Source organism: Drosophila sulfurigaster, chromosome 3 (genome assembly GCF_023558435.1).
Source record: "Drosophila sulfurigaster albostrigata strain 15112-1811.04 chromosome 3, ASM2355843v2, whole genome shotgun sequence".
NCBI classification, from domain to species: domain Eukaryota; kingdom Metazoa; phylum Arthropoda; class Insecta; order Diptera; family Drosophilidae; genus Drosophila; species Drosophila sulfurigaster.
Window position 1 is genome coordinate 4538813 of NC_084883.1, and position 17799 is coordinate 4556611.

General features: G+C 37.1%; 3 protein-coding genes across 4 annotated transcripts; 1 reads left to right on the forward strand and 2 right to left on the reverse strand.

Annotated features, from left to right (window-relative positions):
* Positions 1–556: 556 nt before the first annotated feature.
* LOC133844003 (uncharacterized) lies at positions 557–2744 on the reverse strand. Its single transcript, XM_062277784.1, has 5 exons — positions 2536–2744; positions 2235–2481; positions 2096–2178; positions 1885–2034; positions 557–1256 (listed from the first exon to the last, which is right to left on the reverse strand). The coding sequence occupies exons 1-5, from the start codon at positions 2630–2632 to the stop codon at positions 625–627; spliced, it is 1209 nt and encodes a 402-aa protein (XP_062133768.1). The 5' UTR covers positions 2633–2744; the 3' UTR covers positions 557–624.
* Positions 2745–3101: 357 nt separating this feature from the next.
* LOC133841663 (3'-5' exonuclease Snipper-like) lies at positions 3102–13758 on the forward strand. 2 transcript variants are annotated; one of them, XM_062274295.1, is made up of 3 exons: positions 3102–3510; positions 12754–13016; positions 13082–13758. In XM_062274295.1, exons 1-3 carry the CDS (start codon positions 3488–3490, stop codon positions 13657–13659), a joined length of 864 nt encoding a protein of 287 aa, XP_062130279.1. In that variant the 5' UTR covers positions 3102–3487; the 3' UTR covers positions 13660–13758. The 2 variants fall into 2 exon arrangements, with proteins under 2 accessions (XP_062130279.1, XP_062130278.1); XM_062274294.1 differs by lacking the exon at positions 3102–3510 and adding an exon at positions 11076–11437.
* Positions 13759–16000: 2242 nt separating this feature from the next.
* LOC133843717 (damage-control phosphatase ARMT1) lies at positions 16001–17617 on the reverse strand. The gene has a single exon (XM_062277371.1). It carries the CDS (start codon positions 17501–17503, stop codon positions 16085–16087), a length of 1419 nt encoding a protein of 472 aa, XP_062133355.1. The 5' UTR covers positions 17504–17617; the 3' UTR covers positions 16001–16084.
* Between the last annotated feature and the right edge of the window lie 182 nt (positions 17618–17799).

The window sequence follows — 17799 nt, forward strand, 5'->3', positions numbered from 1 at the left end:
GAATATTTGTACAATTTTGACCTTGATTTAAGAATAAACCTTCTTGGTTCAATTTCGACAACTTATAATCTTAAATCAAGATTTTATTCTTGATTTTAGCAATTGTAAGACATAACTTGGATTAAATAAGTAATACATAAAAAACAGTACCAAAATATATTGTATAACATTTGAATTTATATTTAAACGTGACAAACATGAAATCGAAATAATTATATAAACATAATTTTAATAATATGTAAATACAATTATATACTAAAGAATTACTAAAAGTTTAAGATAATCATTTTCACATTTACAAACTTGATATTAACATCGCTTTTAATAAAATTTCAAACAAATATATAGCACGTTACAGATGCCGCAAAGCGTTAACAGCTGTTATTAACAGCCGGAGATAACAGTGGGAGCTGCCTAACCGATTCGATGTTAACCGCTGCAAGCTTTGCTTGGGACAACTGCTGTTGGGGTAAAGGCAACCGGTTAAACGGATAAACGTTAAGGGGCGAAAGCAGGTGCAATGTTTTGCCTAAAGCGAACTAAAAACAAATGTTGATTGCGCACACAAACCAATTTGAGTAACTTTAATTCACGAATAAAAGCTTTAGCAAACATTGATTGAACTTAACCGCTTTCAGCGATATCGCTTCGCAACCAATCCAGAAGCGCATCCCTGGCGCATTCGACCTCAGCATCGAGACAGACAAGCTCACGAATCTCCGGCAGCCAATTACCAATAATATAACGCTTGGTGCACGGCATCACGCCCAGTTCACGCAGCGCCTTCAGGCAATACAGCTGCAGGCGAGGATTCGAATCGCTGGCCATGCGACGACCCAGATGGCAAGGCAACTCAATGAACTCTCGACTCCGCCACAGGGCACGCTTGCTGTGAAGCCCGTTCAACAGCATCAACACCACATACTCATAGTTATCCACCTTCTCTGACTTCGCAAACATAGAGTTGATCATACGGAGTCCATCAACATTATCAAAGCGACGTTGTCCTTCCTCGCAGCGCAGCAGCAGAGCAAACGCCTTGCAGGCCATATCCCAGAACCTGGCCAAGCGGTTGTGGATACGTGAATGGATCAGCTCGAAGAAGCCCAGTTCTATGCCCCGTTCTGGAGCAACGTCCAGCATGTCACACAGATGATGCCACAGATGAGGCGGATAGAGGGGCTGGCAAGGATCCTGCTTAAAGATCCCAGCCACGGACTCGAAGTTCTCCGGATCCCCCAGCACAATGCCAAGAACTACGGTGAGGTAAATAGAAAATATTAATACGATTAGGAAATTAAAAATATTGAAAAGAAAAAAAGGTAAGACAAGGAAACTTCTAAATGCAAATATAAAATAAAAGAAATACGAAGTGAAAAAATAGTAAAATCTAATATTAAGGAAATATGAATTGGAAAATACTAAAAAAAGCAGATTGCATCAGATGCAAACAAAATATGGAAAAGCATAATGTAAAGAAGACAAATAGCGATAAAAAAATATTATTTAGAAATAAGAAAATTAAAAAATTAAAACCCTTCAGAAAAATTAAAGACAAAAACTCAAATACTCTATCAAAAAACCAAATTGGAAAGAAAAGAAGCAATACAAAATAAAAATTAAAAAATAAATAACAAATAACAGAAAAATAGCCAAAAGCAAATAATAAAATATAAAAAGCAAATACATCAAAATGCATAAAGTGGAAAATACATAAAAAAAAATATTTAGGAAAAAAACGACATGCGACAAGTATCAAAAAGAAAAAGGAAATCAATCCCCCAGCACAATGCCAAGAACTAAAAAATAACAAAATAACAAATGTTACTATCTAAGAAAATAAAGAAAAGGAAATCATTTGGTGTCAACTGTGTTTTCACTTGCCCTTTGGCTTTCCAGTTAAATTACGCAGTATCTCGGCAGCCAAATCCTCCTTTCCAGCTTCCTTGTCCTTAATAATCTTGTAAAATTCAACCATTAGGCACTTGCAATTAGCAATGCGATCGGCGCCATGCAAACAACGAGAGAGAATATCTGAGTATTAAATCATATTAATGTAATTGAAAGAGTTTAAAGAAATTATCTGGCTACTCACTTAAAATCTTCAGATACGTTTCCACCTCTTTGTAATGCTGCGCATGAAACTTTAAGCGCATGCGCATAAACGCATTTTTAACTCTGTAAAAGATTAGAATTGAATTGAATCAAAATGGACAACGTGGAAAGCAACTCACTTTCTAACTATGTCGAACTCTAGAATGGCTCGCTGGGCATGCTGCGGGTTCAGCAGGAACTCCGATAGCGAAACAATTGCACGCCAATGTGTCAAATTCACCCCACTGTCCATTTCCTTCAGTAGCTTGGGCAATGCAAACCAGCCATAAGCCAGCTGAGCACGATCTTCGAAATAGGTTGAGTACTCTGCGCATCGTTTCTTAATACGTTGACAGCCATCGCGCTGCTCCCTAAATTTGTGCCACTCTTAAAAAATAATTCAGTAAATTGCTGTAATTAAAAAAGTTTTGCACGACTTACCTGTGTTTTGTAGGCAATTAATTGAACTCGGTTTCATAACATCTTTGATTTCGTATTGTAGAAAATGATTGCGATATTTCTCCAACTCCTCCCACATTTTAGTAATATAAATACATTGATAACAGTGACTAGACTCTATAAAATATTTATGTTAATGAAATAAAGAATTTCAGCTAATTTTGAATTCGATTTCAACAACCGCCTTCTAGATGGCGCTGTTTCGCTCAGTGTTGCCAGAATGTCGTATGATGATTGTTTACAGTGACAAAATTATACTAAAATAAAGAGGTGAATATAAAAAGATCTAAGCTGTATTAATTTCTTAAATTTGGAATTTTATCTTTCATTGCTATTCCCAACATAATTCGCTGTATTTATTTTTTTTAAATTAGCGATTTGTTTCAAAAATTTCCCCAACCAACCACACAATTTATTGCGGTAGATCTGGTATATTTTTTGCCTGTGAAGAAGTCTTTTTTGAAATCTTACTTGAGGTCACTTTGGTTGCCGTTGTTGCGAGTTTGTTTTTATCCAATCTTTGCCGGGCGGCAGACTCACAGCTCTGCTTTTGACGGACGTTTAAAAATCGACTGAAGTTATTGTGTGCGCGCGCAATTTTTGTTTTCGTCGTTCTTATTTTTGATACTTTATTCATTTCGTGCAAGCCGTCGTACACTACTGCATGCCTGCTGCAGTTATTCGCGAACGTGTGTGTGTGTTGTGCTCAGCTTGTGTGTATGTGTATGTCGCCTACCTACTGCAGCGCAGACAACAAAAGAAATTTTGCCGGTCCACCTTCGTTGCTTCCTTGCCCTTGCCCAATGCCGTTATTCGCACTGCCAAAATAACAAATCGAATTTTTCGCATACTCGTAGAAGATAGAAGAAGTTGAACATTTTACAACTCAACTCTCGCTCAACCACACAATTTTTGGACCAATAAATTCAACACAATGGCCTTAATAAGACTGGCAAGGTAAGTTGTACCCAACGGATCAATGAATATAATTGCATTTGGATAATTATTGTTTACATCATAACATAAGTATGTTAGCCCTATGTAATTGTGCATGGCTGTTAAGCTGGAATGAATGAATGTTATAGAAATCAATAGTCTGAATAAATTGTTCTGCGATTAACTACAGAAATAAATGAATGTACTTAGTATGTGAAATATACATATTGGCAAATACAATTTGCACTTAAGCAGAACAATAGCCCTTACATTTGGCGTCAGGTCTCATGTCTCTCATTATCTCTTAGATCACTTGATTCTTATCAGAATGCAGGGCATATAGTATAAACCACCCACTGTCAAAAGGTGAGAAGCATAACTCAAGCAGTGTAAAGAGCGTAATATTCAAGATGTCGTCGACGTCACTCTCGCTGTTGCCGTCTCTCTTTGCCTTGGTCGTGAAATATTTGCCTTAACATTTGTTGTTATTATTGTTGTTTCTTTTGTTGAAACGCAATTCGCCAGCTACGGTATTCGCAACTAGGTGTTGTTATTGTTGTTCTTATTCTTGTTTACACTTGTGCAATTGGTCATTGCACTCTCTCTCTGCCTTGGCTATGCAGCAGAGACCCTGAGATAACTCAGCTGTAATTCTATTTACATAAAAATGAATTGCAGCAGCATTGTTGTGATTAACAAAGTAGATACAATTTCATCCCGTTACTGTATTGTGCAATATATGTACAACAGCAAAAGCAATAACAATGCTAATGCAATGCGATACAGGCTTTTGATAGCGTCAGAACTTTTATTGCATTATTTTAATTAGATATTCTGAATGACTGTCACAAAGTAATTGCATGGTACTTCTACTTCATATAATACATATGTTAAGAAAATGAGATGTTTGGCTTTATTATACATCAAAAATTCAATCACGCAACTTCGCATGCTTCAAGAAGTGAGTATAACAAGAAATAATTAAGCTGCAGAAATGTTAACACTTAAAGCGCTGTATAACATTTTTGCTTACATGCTGTTAACACGATCTATTCACGTTCCTATTTCAATGTTATGCCACTGTTACGTAGCTGTCAAGTTACATAACGCTGTTGTCTAAAGGGAGTTCATGGAATACGTAAGGATTTACCTTCTGCTCAATTTAGTCTAGTCTTGTTGTTTATTGTTGCCCTATAAATAAATAGCGACACTTCAATTAGTCTCACTTGGAGTTCTGTCAGACCAAAAATAACTCGACATGCCTCCTTCTTTCTACTCTTGTAAAATGCAACTGTAATTGAATGCAATTGGATGCGAACTATGTCTTTGTTTATTTATTTGTTTGTGTTGCGGATGCTGTGTGGAGTCAACTCTCAAGTGCAATCGCTAAAAGCCAACCACTGACAGTTTCAGGGCAATTGAAGCGAAACTGCAAAAGTGCAGTCTGTATCTGTAAAAATATCTGTATCTACATGTAACCATAGCTATAGCTGTAGCTATATAGATGTAAATGTTGATGTAGAAGCATAGTTGAGCTAGTGTTAGTTGTGTGGCCCCAATAAGTCCTAAGGCCTGGTGCGTGCTTTGTTATTTGTTGTTATACCCTAAGCCCAAAGGGGAAAATAAGGAATAACAGTTATTTACTACTTTAGAGATGAAAAAAAAGTGCTCCAACTTTGAAATTATTCAACTAAAAGTATCGAAATTTTCTCCACTTTATAAATATTACTTTATTTTCTGTTTTATTACTGAGTATCTTGTAGTCGAACTCATAAAATAAGAAAAATAATTTATAACAGTTACTTTACTATATTCACATAAAAGAAAGTTGTTCAACTCTGGAAATATTCAAATAAATATATCGAAATACTCCACTGTATAAATATTGCTTTATTTTCCGCTTTATTAGTGAGTATCTTGTAGTCGAACCCATGAAATAAGGTATAACAGTTATTTGCTACCTATGTCAACTATACAGATAAAAGAAACTCTGAACTCTGAAACTAAAAACTAAAAATATTTTAATCTAACTTACTATATTATATAAACATTTTGCTTTATTTTTTATTTTATTACTGAGTATCTAGTAGTCGAATTCAGTTTTCTGTGGTCTGTTGTTATTTGTGCTACAGTTGTGGCCTCAGTTGTGCCTGAATTTATAGAGCGAATGGAAAACTTTTAAGAGTTTTTTGTAACCATTAAAAATGCAACTGGAAGCTGATAACTTTTGCAATCTATATGGCTGCTTAATCTGTGTCGTCTATATACATATCCGCTGTATTATATTCCTATGCATATGTACATATGTATATTCGTATTCATTCAACAAATAGCAACAAAATCGGGGCAAGTGTATTGCTGATTTTTAATTTAATTATGACTGTTTTATTAATTGAAATGCGTAGTATGCTATAAATGGCCTTAGATTCTTAGCGTTTTATTTTTATTACTTTATACTTTTTAAATTTGTTGTTGTTTTTGTCGTTGTTGCCTAAGGCAAACAATGCCTTGGAGCAACTACATTTTCGCCTTTGACAAATGATCATCATTCAAATCTGATAGCCATTGTTATACTCGTATTCAGTCGAAACTGTCAGCGTGTCACGAAAAGTCGCAATTTATTTTAAACAAACACAATAACACAACTTTGGAATTGATGTAAAAGCAATAAAGAAAGCAGCAGCATACAAAAATGGTGCATCTAATAGATCATTGGGAGACTCTAGCAATGCATTTGTGAGTAACTTCAAAAATTAAGCAAGTATATTTAGAATCTAATAGTATATAATAAAAATATACTTCCGTACTTCTTAGTACTTTTAGTATATTTGGTATGTTTCAAGAAATAGGAGACTATAGCAATGCATTTGTGAGTAACTTTAAAAATTGGCAAGATAAGCTGTTTCACCAAAATATATTTCCTACAAATATTTTCTTATATCGAATCTTAAAAAATGCTATATACAAACTTTATTACAATTTGTCATATTTTATACTCTATGGTATATTTCGAATCTAATAGTACATACCAAAAATATCCTTGCGTACTTTTTAATACTTTAGTATATTTGGTATGTTTCAAGAAATAGAAGACTCTAGCAATGCATTTGTGACTGACTTGAAAATTGACAAGCTTTGTAATTATTTAAATTTTCTATAATTTCTTTTATCGAATCTTAAAAAATATCTATATGGAAGATTTATTACAATCTGTCATATTTTATACTCAATGGTATATTTAGAATCTAAGCAGTTTATCGATATACCAAATATTTGTATTTTCGGTATTTGTTTGTTCTTTTAGTATATATTTTGTATAATTTAATAAAAATACTGCATTTATTTATAATCGGTAGCGGGTAGCAGTTTGTTTTTCTTTTCTTTTCTCCCATTCTAAATCGAATATAATATGATTCTTGAAAGTCTCTTAACTAAATTTATAAACAAAAATATTTCATCTAATAGTTTTCACGAGTTTATAAAAGGTGTGAAAATATCCGATTTACATAAATTCTAAATTAAACAAATGAAACTAGTTTGCAAATTAAAGTAAACCAGCTTTCTGAGCGAGAAATTAAATTACAATAAATTGAAAATATTACAAACAGCAAATTATATAAAAGTCGTGAGAGAACAATTCAGTCGAGTAAAGTAGAGACATCATCTGTTTCTGGTTTCGATGGCTTCTTTCTGGTTGCCGTCACAACCAGAAGCGACAACAACTCATCATCATGCTTAAGTATTGCCTAACACATTTCCAACTGCGTCATCAAATAATGATGTTAAAGGACGACATGGACACTTTTGCTGTATTTCGAATTAAAGCGTGAATTGTGAGGCAGTAATTGAATGAATAAACAGAAGAATATGTTTATAATGTACTAAATTAAATAGATGCTCAGAATACAGTTAGTTTTAGGGCCCTCGAAAGTCGTGAGTACAGCAATTAATCATGGAAGAAAAAAAAAATATTTTGAAATCGATTGTTGCGCTTGCAGCGGCTGCTGTTGGCAAATCCGGCTGAAAGCAGTTTTCACCAAACTTATCCAAAGTCAAGAGCACACAGCAAAGAGCACACGGCAAATGGCAAGCGACAGACAGAGCAGGCAATAAATATACATATATAAATGTATGTAGTATATAGAGAACACACAAGTAAAACTTACATATTACATACATTTGGAAGTTGGTGTGAGTGAGAGATGACTGAAGGGTGAAATATGCTTTGTCAGAAAACCAAACACACACACACACACACACACACAACTGCAATCGAATTTATATTAAAAAGCGTGAGAGAGACAGACAATGCGAGAGAGCGAGATAGATACACTTTAGGTTGGCAGTGGAGCGAACAGTCGGCAAGATGCACTAAACATTCAGTCAGTCTGGCTCATGCACGCGCCTCCATTTCGACCGTTGCACGCGGCGTATGCGCAATATGCATATAAAGTAGTTGTATCATTTATAATAATTATATACTAAACAACTTGTCATCTTAGTGTCTCCATAATTTCAGCCTGCAATTGACTAATTTCTATATCAATTGCAATTCCACTTAATACCCAAGGACACGACCATAATCATCCCAATCATCGACGAGGGCAATTAGCCAAAGGCCCCCCAAAGACCAATTGTGATGGAACACGTGCCGTCGCCGTCACCGTCCAGTCACTGATATCAATTGCTCTGACTCGTTGAAAACCGTATCACACATTGCTCCATTTGCATATTCTCGTCTCCACATCGACAGACATTCAAATAGACTTATTGAAAGCCAAAGTTCATTGATTGGTTTAGTCAATTGCGCTCTATTTTTGGGTCTCTGCTTGCGAAATTCTGCTAAACTATAAACCAAACTTAACTGAACAACACATGCGTGCGAGTGTATGCAAATATTTATTGTTTTTTGCCCTGTTTATTTGCGTTGAACGTGTTTTCTGTGTGTTGCCACTAATTAACTAGCTGTAAATTCGCTCGTTTAAGAGTGCAACGATTTTTATGACACTTGCACTTCCCCAATCGCCATACCCTCGTTTCTGTTATACAGAAGGGTGGGTATATTGTGCTAAATAACTCTTTCATGAAATGACTTCTAGCTGATGTTAAGTAGCAGCTCTGTTAAGATTTCTAGCAATGTGCTTCTAGCCTAGAAGCTAGAAGTTCTAGCTAACATAACAGCTGCTTAACAGCTTTCTTTTAACATGTCCCTGTTATCTGATATTCTCAGAGAACGAAGTCATCAGCAGAAGATATATGTACATATACATATTAATAATTATTATTCTTTAATAATAACAATTTCCAATATTTAATACAATAATTTGTATGATACCATAATATCCGTTATTCAGTATTTTTTTTAGCAAAATCGTTGGAGAAACTTTATATACTGTATATATAAATACTTGAATTATATTTCGCGGATTTACATCTTTTTAAAATACATTATTAATTGACTTAAATTATTATCTCAGTATATAATTATTGCCACAACTCATTGTTTTTGTTTAAATCCCAACTTGTTGCAACTTATTGTTTTCTTGAAAAGTGTGACCATATTTTGAACAAAGTTAGTATTTATTTGTACTAAATGAATAAAATAATAAATGAAAAAATGGAATGAATAGGTTTGCCATTCAGTAGAAACTGATTACTGAGGGATCAACACAACATTCTGATTACTGATCAGTATCACCAGCTGAATGTGCCTATTATGCTACTATTTTAAATGTTGGAGTGTTATACCTTAAGTAACAAGTAACAACTTGAGGAACTTAATGCCACCTTCGCTACTATTCAAATCACAGTTGCCATATATTTAACAATGAACTTAGTTCAACTGCACTTTAGGTATCTAGTAGTTCATCAGAAGAAACGTTGTAGAACTATATTGTATATGAAATGCATTAACACGCTTCTGGCTCATCGTTAAACTGTCGACTACTGTGCCAAAGCTTACAAATTGCAACTAATTGTCACTTTTGTATGTGTGTTTTTTTTGTATCCATTTAATTACAGGTTTGTGTCGCATAATTTAGCCGACCACTTAATATTTAATAGCTAAGGGGTGCTTGTCAACAGTATGTAAAACAACAAACCAATTTTGTTGACATGAATTGACTACAAAACTGTTGCAGTTGATTTGGTATATAAATAGAAATTTTCAAATTGTATAGTTATTTGTTTTTAGTCATAATTATGTGCCAAACTTTGTTTAAAGAACTAAACATTGACCTAAATATGTAGGTAATGCAAAAGCAAAGAACCCACAGTTGTTTATCATTGACTGCTCTCGTTTGTCAGCTTTGTTGTTGGGCTAATTGATAGAGGGTTTCTTCTAAATATAGTTGCATTAACCCATTACTGTCACTTAAAATGCAAAATCTCGTCGGCTCACGCAAGGCAGCGCACTCAATTACGGCGCGTATCTTAGAAAGAGAAAGGAAGCGAGTTCATTCATTCAACTTTTGCCCGTTTCAGTTTGGTTGCTGCTTGCCGCCGTCGACTGTCCAGATATTCGTATTGTGCTTCCGCATTTGCAGTGGACATCGTTAGTGCACATCCACCTCCTCTTCCGCCCCTCTCCCCCTTCCCCATTCGCATAGCCACACTGCACGCCAAACGAAAGTGAGAGTATGTCGCTGGCCTGGCATTGTCATCGTTGTTGTTGTTGTCGCTGTCCATTTAATCATTGCAAATTTTATGCAATCTGACTTTTGAGTCTTTCGCTTGTATGCATGTGTGTTGATCTTTTTATAACGCCTTTGTGTTCCACAAATGTATACGAAATCAGTGCAGATCACGGAGACTATGTGCCATTTGCCTGATGAAAGTGCATTGACTCTGGCGGCTGTTGCATCAGTTCTCTAAAATAAACAAATAGAGTCGCTCTTTAAACAATTTCACTTAAGCTATCGGCAATTTGCATTGTTTGCCCTTGCATTATCCATTATAACTGGACCCGCCTCCTAAATGGCATTGCACGCGATTTGCGAGTTATTAAACGGCATGCGAATGCACTTTGATTTTGGTCAACAGAGAAAACCGGAAAAAGCGACACAGCTGGCTCGAAAGTGTGGACCGACAAGTTAAATGCAATGGTTATGTCAGGGTTAGCTGCAGCCAATGACTGCAATTAGTGAAAGTGAATGATAAAGATGTAACGGGTTGAACGTTTTTGGTTTTTATTATATTTCATTATTGATCAAACAGCATGTGCTAGTTTTGAAGTTCCGCGTTCAAATAGCGCGCCTTGAATAGTGTTGGAAAGCGTTTATTACATACACTCACGCTAGTTGTGATTACCGAACGGGCACACTACCACATGCTGTGTATATTGTACACTTTATTTATTTTATTTTTATTCTCCAGACAATAAACATGCTTCATATTTTTAACAATAGAAAAAACTGCATTCAACAAATTGCCCAATTCAACACGAATAATTATTCGTTCGCTGGCACAAGCAAATTGGTATGTTTTTTGGTATTTTCGCAAAAACTTGTATGTTTCTAATTTCAAATGTGGTCACTCTAATTCCTGAACATATCGAATTTTTGTTGCCGCAACTTGCAGTTTTAATTAAAAAATAATTTAAAATGACAACTGCAACAAGTAAATTAATGCTCAAGAGCATGCCCTGCACCATGAGCGAATTCGGAGACTTAATTCAAGAGCTAAGCCTGATTACACCGCGTTCGCTGAACGCGTTCGGTCGCCGCCGCATGTTAATTGAATATGCAGACGCTGCCGAAGCACAGACGGCGCTTGAACAGCTGTTGGGTCTCAGCGATATACTGGACAAACCGTTGCGCGTCTGCCCCTTTGGACCGCGAGATCAAAGTGAATCTGCGTCCAAGCCCCACACAGCAAACAAATGCACCCAAGCCAAGACAGCTTCCAATGCGAAGAACTCGACACCGGCACTACAGCCAGAAATCAACAAGTATGTGCAAAAGTTATATGCCAGCAACAATGAATGTGACTTTTTGCAGCCACCACCGCCATATCTGCGCTATGCCTATCCGCCCATCAATGCCGATATACTCGCTGCAATCAGTGAAGCTCTGATGAGTGAGAAACGCTTTTACACACAAGTGCTGCATCTGATGAATCGCATGAATTTGCCGGCTCCATTTGCTTCTCGAGCTGCTGGTTTGCATTTACGGACAAAGCAAAGCCAAAGCCAAACTGTGGGCACACAAACCGATGTGCTGGCCAGCGAGAGTGAAAGTGAACTGGAAAGCGATGAGGGACAGAAACACCAGCAGCAGCTGCCACACAAGCTGAAGCGCCCAGCTGGCAAGTTGGTGCCAGAACAGTATCGCAAGCGGGCGCGTCAATTGCTGCAACAGGCAGCTAGTCAACCCAGCATACCAACAGCAACTGTAGAACAAATTGCAATACCTAAAGCTAAGATCGAATTAAAGCTGCCCGCTGTCTTGCCCACTGCGAATGAAGAGCTACCCACAGAACGGATGCCGCTCGAGCAACTGGAAACGCTGCCCATTTATAAGAACTACAAGAGTGGCGAGCCTAGCAACAAGTTGTATATCAAGAATCTAGACAAAAGTGTCACGGAGACACAGTTGAGAGCCATCTATGCACGCTATGCCCCAGCCGAGAGTTTGGAGATCAAAGTGATGCAGCAGGGTCGCATGAAGGGACAGGCATTTGTCACATTTCTACTGGCAGAGTCGGCGGTGGTGGTGGCCCAAGCATTGGTCGAGACCAATGGACTGATCTGGCAAGAGAAGCCCATGATTGTTTGCTATGGCAAGCAACAGCAGCAGCAATGAAAGATTGCATAGAAGGTGCGACCTCAAGTCGAATGAAATCGAATTTGTCTTTGTAGTTAATAATTAAACATTGTTTTCCTCTAGAGCGCAGGTGTTATTCCATTGAATTGTTTGTTTATTAATCCAAATGTCTGTAGACTGTAGTCTGTAATTTGAGATCTCAGTAGCTGCTTTGTTGGCATATTGAAATTTCTGCTCTACATCGTAATGTATTTTGTATTCGATTTGTCAGTATTATAACAACAAGTAGCAAGGGCTATACTAGCATATTACCATATATATATATTTTCTACAAAAAAAAAAGATTAAAAAATAAGACAAAAAATAGTAGAAAAAAGTAGAAAAACAACAAAAAAATCTAAAAAAAAACAATACATAATTTGTACATTAGAATAAGAAACATTAAGAAAAAGCTCAAATTTTTTACCATAATTTTGTATATTTGGTTCTGACTCTTTGGCAGACAACTGGGCCTGATTGACACATTGTATGTGGACGGCGCCCAACCTGATCCTGCCAACGAATTGGACGACTTGCACAACGAGGGTGATATAAGCATCAACGGTGCCACCGAAGCCACAGCCACAGCTCCCGTCAAGACAAAGAAATCGCGCAAATCCAAACAGTTGGCAATGCAGCCCTTCACCTATGTGATTGCCGTTGACTTTGAGGCCACGTGTTGGGAGAAACAGGCGCCACCCCAATGGCGTGAAGCCGAGATCATAGGTAAGTCGTGAATTTTCAAAGAGAATTCTTTAAATTTAAAATTAACATTCGTATTTCAATTATAGAATTCCCAGCTGTGCTGGTTAATCTGAAGACGGGCAAAATTGAGGCCGAGTTCCACAAGTATGTGATGCCAATTGAGTCGCCACGCTTGAGCACATACTGCACCGAGCTGACAGGCATAGAGCAAAAGACTGTTGACACTGGCGTCCCACTGCAGACGGCACTGATGATGTTCCACGAGTGGATGCGCAAAGAGTTGCGGGCTCGCAACCTGTTGCTGCCCAAAATGCACAAATCCAATATACTGGGCAACTGTGCATTCGTCACATGGACCGACTGGGACTTTGGCATCTGTCTGCACAAGGAGTGCACTCGCAAACGGATGCGCAAGGCACCGTATTTCAATCAGTGGATCGATGTGCGTGCCGTGTATCGCGAGTGGTACAAGTATCGGCCGTGCAACTTCAGTGATGCCCTTTCCCATGTGGGTTTGTCATTTGAGGGACGCGCACATTCGGGGATCGATGATGCCAAGAATCTGGGTGCGCTTATGTGCAAAATGGTTAGAGATGGAGCACTCTTCTCCATCACCAAGGATCTGACGCCATATCAGCAGCTGAATCCCAACTGTGTATTGTGAGCCAGCTGAGCGAGCGAGCGAGAACTCCCTCCAAAGCGAAAACAAAACAAAAAAAAGAAAATAATAAAATAAAGGCACTTAGTTACTGACTTTTAATAATATTAATTGTACGAATGCGATGCGATGCGATGTGGCTCTATGGGCGATATATCGACGATAAACGATTTCTATTGTTTTCTGTAACAGCAATTGATAAGACTTGAAAATTGAATTGTTTAAAACACCGCTGCCAAAATCTTATTGAAAAACAACGATGGCAAAAGGCGGCATAAGGAACAAGAGGAATATACTACACATAGTTACCATATAAGATATGGCCTTAGAGCATATTTTTCTACCATTCATACTTGATAATTCTAGTTAATAAACATACCAACATATAGACTATTCGAGTACTGCGTACCACTTACATACATAAAATACAATATGGAATATCGTAACTACTATGTTATATAGCGACTTACACAGCCTACCATTTAAATGTTAAGAGCATTACTAATAAAACCGACAATAGGCCTACTAATATCATATTATAAATATGAAAACAAATGTATTTCTTTCTTTTCAATGGAATTTCAGATTTGATTTCTACTCTATAGTTGAGATATTTCTGATAAAGTATGGAAATATTTTACAGTGAATTGCTACTAATTGATAATACCTTTTTGATCTATGTGTGCTGGGTATTATGTCTGCGATACTCAACATTGTTCATATCAGTCTGCAGGGTTCGAACCCGCTGATAAAATGACCAAAAGTAACAGGCGAACAGAATTAAAAGAAGGTCTCAGCAACAGAGCTGCTCAGCCAAATCCTCAAAAATGGTTTGAGTGATAACATAAACACACGAAGGCACTATGGACACATTTATTGTAGCTACCTGAATGATGGAACAGTGCTACAACTACAATAATGTTAGATAATATAATATAACTATTTATATTGCACTTTTTATTTCATTTCTATTACATTATTATACTTTAAAGAATACTTTTAATTTATCCAATATTCAATATTTAATTAAATATTTCAACTGTGAACTCAAATATTTCCACTCAACATAATCACAAAGTCACTCAAAGGACATTTTTATGAACAGCTGCTCATTCTGTTCGCCAGGTAGTTTAATTGTAATTCCAGGTACCAAAAGGTCGCTTCACACAAACAGAACTCTCGTACAAAACCGAAACAGACACACATTTTACTGATATGATTTATGTACTTAGAGTTCTACCTATATTGTGTGTAATATTTGCCTTGAGCGAATTTACAGGAAAATTGGGAAGCGACCCTCATACAAATTGCATGAGTGACAATTTTTGGAAAATGTTATTGCAACGAAATTGTAATACAGTTTTTGAGTCTTTCTCTCATTTATGTTCTCCTGGTACTTTTTGCGATTTTATCAGTCATGATAGCATGCGACATAGTAAATTTTAGGGCGTCATTTCAATTTAATATTTCAAGCTTTTTTTGTATTATGATTTAAAAACTATATTGGAATAACAATGAAAAGGAAGCATAAAAGATCATACAATTGTCTCTACATTGTCAACAAGCTATTATCACATCCTTATCTACAGCTCTGTAATCAGTTGTAAACAGGCGATAACGATTTAATTTACAATATATGCTTAAAATATATGGAAAATGAGTTGAAATAGTTTTTATATACTTCATGAGCTATATAAATATTCTCCCCATATATATTACTGAGTATTTGGAGCTAATATCTCAACTATATTTTTTATCTCTCTATATCTGCTAAAAATATATTGAAAACAAGTGAGAAAGTTACAGTCGAGTGTGCTCGACTGTGAGATACCCGCTACCCATTTTGAATAAAAGCAAAATATTGCGTTATTTTTTCAAAATATACAAAAAAAAACTAAATATACTAAAAATATATCAAACGGTGTACTTATTATATCGATATAGTACCACATTCAAAATATACCATAGACAGCTTATAACAAATGTTGTCGATTATATAGCTCTATCTCTTATAGTCTCTGAGATCCAGTGTTTCATACGGACGGACGGACAGACACACAGCGACACAGACGGACATGGCTAGATCGTCTCGGCTGTTGATGCTGATCAACAATATATGTATATACTTTGTAGGGTCGGAGATGCCTCCTTCTACCTGTTACATACTACATTTCCTGCCGGCACAAAGTTATAATACCCTTCTACCATATGGGTAGCGGGTATAATGAGTTGACATAGTTTTTTATATTCTACTTACACTATATAAATAACTTACCTCATATTTATTTCTAAGTATTTAGAGCTAACTGTATTGTATCTCCTCTCTTTATATAGAGTCATATCGTAATTTTAATATTTTTAGAGTATTTTATTTTAACAGAAACCATGTGACCTACATATATCCGAGTATATGGCTTAAAATTCACAGAATTCAAGGTCTTGTTTTGACTGCCAGTTGGATGACCGCCTTCTCTCCCCGCATCATCCAGTGAGGATCATCTTCGGTCAACCAATCCACAGTACACAGAGGCATCCCCGAGTAGATATCCGATTTGATAACGCGCAGAGCACAAATGCTGGTGGGCATAAAACCGCCTAAGCAATCCCGGAATGGAGTCGTTGAACTGCGATTGATGTCGTCCAGGAGTTTGCGATAATTCAGGTCTCCTTTGAATATGACAAGAGTGCTGAAGCTGAGTTCAACGTACAAACAGGGAGACAGCTGACGCATGGAACTGAAGCCTGTGGGCTTTGTCCAGAAATCGTTGATGCTGCACAGCTCCAAGCGCTGATCCCGCAGAAGAGATCGCATCTTATGGCCAAAGGAGGAAAGTTCGACCAACTTATTGCGCAGGAAGCTGTTCAGCATCCAGTGGAAGTCAGCTGCCGTGACATCGGACACAAACCAGGGAATGGACTTCGCATGGAAGCGCACCTTGTGGGCCAAACCCGTTTCGAGAATATACTCGGCCAGCAGAAGATCCGTAAACAGCTCAAAGGCAGCATTGTCGAAGACGATGTCGATAACAATAGGCTGGCTGGACGTTTGTTTATTCTCTGTGAGTAGATGCCACACATCCATGGACTGATCTATTATCAAATCCTTGTTGTATTCGTCGATCAATTGCAACATTTCATCACTCGGTGGATCGGCTGTGTTCGACAGATCACAACGATTGCCCCAAAGAGATAGTCTCAGCATTAACTGAAAGTTCATCTGGTTAAGTGGCAGTCCACGAGTGGCAATCACAATTTTATTCATTAGATTAGCTAGTCCTTGTGCTGTATTGAACTTAATCGGAGAAAAGTAATCAAAGTTCCTGAGAGTTTCGGCGCGTCTAAAAGCCGCCCAGATGCGTCGATAGAGATAGCATTCGGCAAAAAGCCAAGTCGAGGTGAACCACTGATTCTTCTCGCGATTAGCCAGCCTCTTGATAGCCACATTCCATTCTTTGGCATCGGGCTCCTGGTCGTAGAACAACTTAAACGGACTGTTCTGCAGTATTTCCGTACGCAAGATGTTCAAGCTCCAAATGACACGCCGCAGATCGAAGCGTGCATAATCACCACAGCGCTTCATGATCCATTCCTCATTGTCTCTCATGCTGTGGATCAGCTCGTGGATCATGTGTGGCGAACGAGTGCGAAATGTTTTGTAGGCGTGGCTGTGATAGAACTTGGCACTCAATGGCTCATTCAAAGCTGGATAAAGAACAAGTATGTTTTGCTTTTCCACAAAATCCTCCAGTTGAGTTTTATCGACAGTTTCCAAGGTGGTCCATGAGGATTCATATGTATTGTTGGAACTGAAACTGGTCCCGGACTCTATAGTTCGTATGGCCACCGACATGGTTTCCGCCTCTACAAATCTCAACTCAACTTAAAAATACGTAACTTGTAATTTTGACAGCATTGTCAACTACTTGTAATGTAATTTTTATACCCGCTACCCAAAGGGTAATTTTGAAGCTAGAGTCGCGAATATACATACAAGACAACAACAATGAATATAGTCTGTATGGTTTCGGAAAATTTGGTTGATATAATTTAAGAAATTCTTACTACATAATATGTAGTACATATCTTAGTAGCTTTGGCTGACAATTTGGTATAATTTTTAATCTGTGGTACATTTTTAATGTAGTA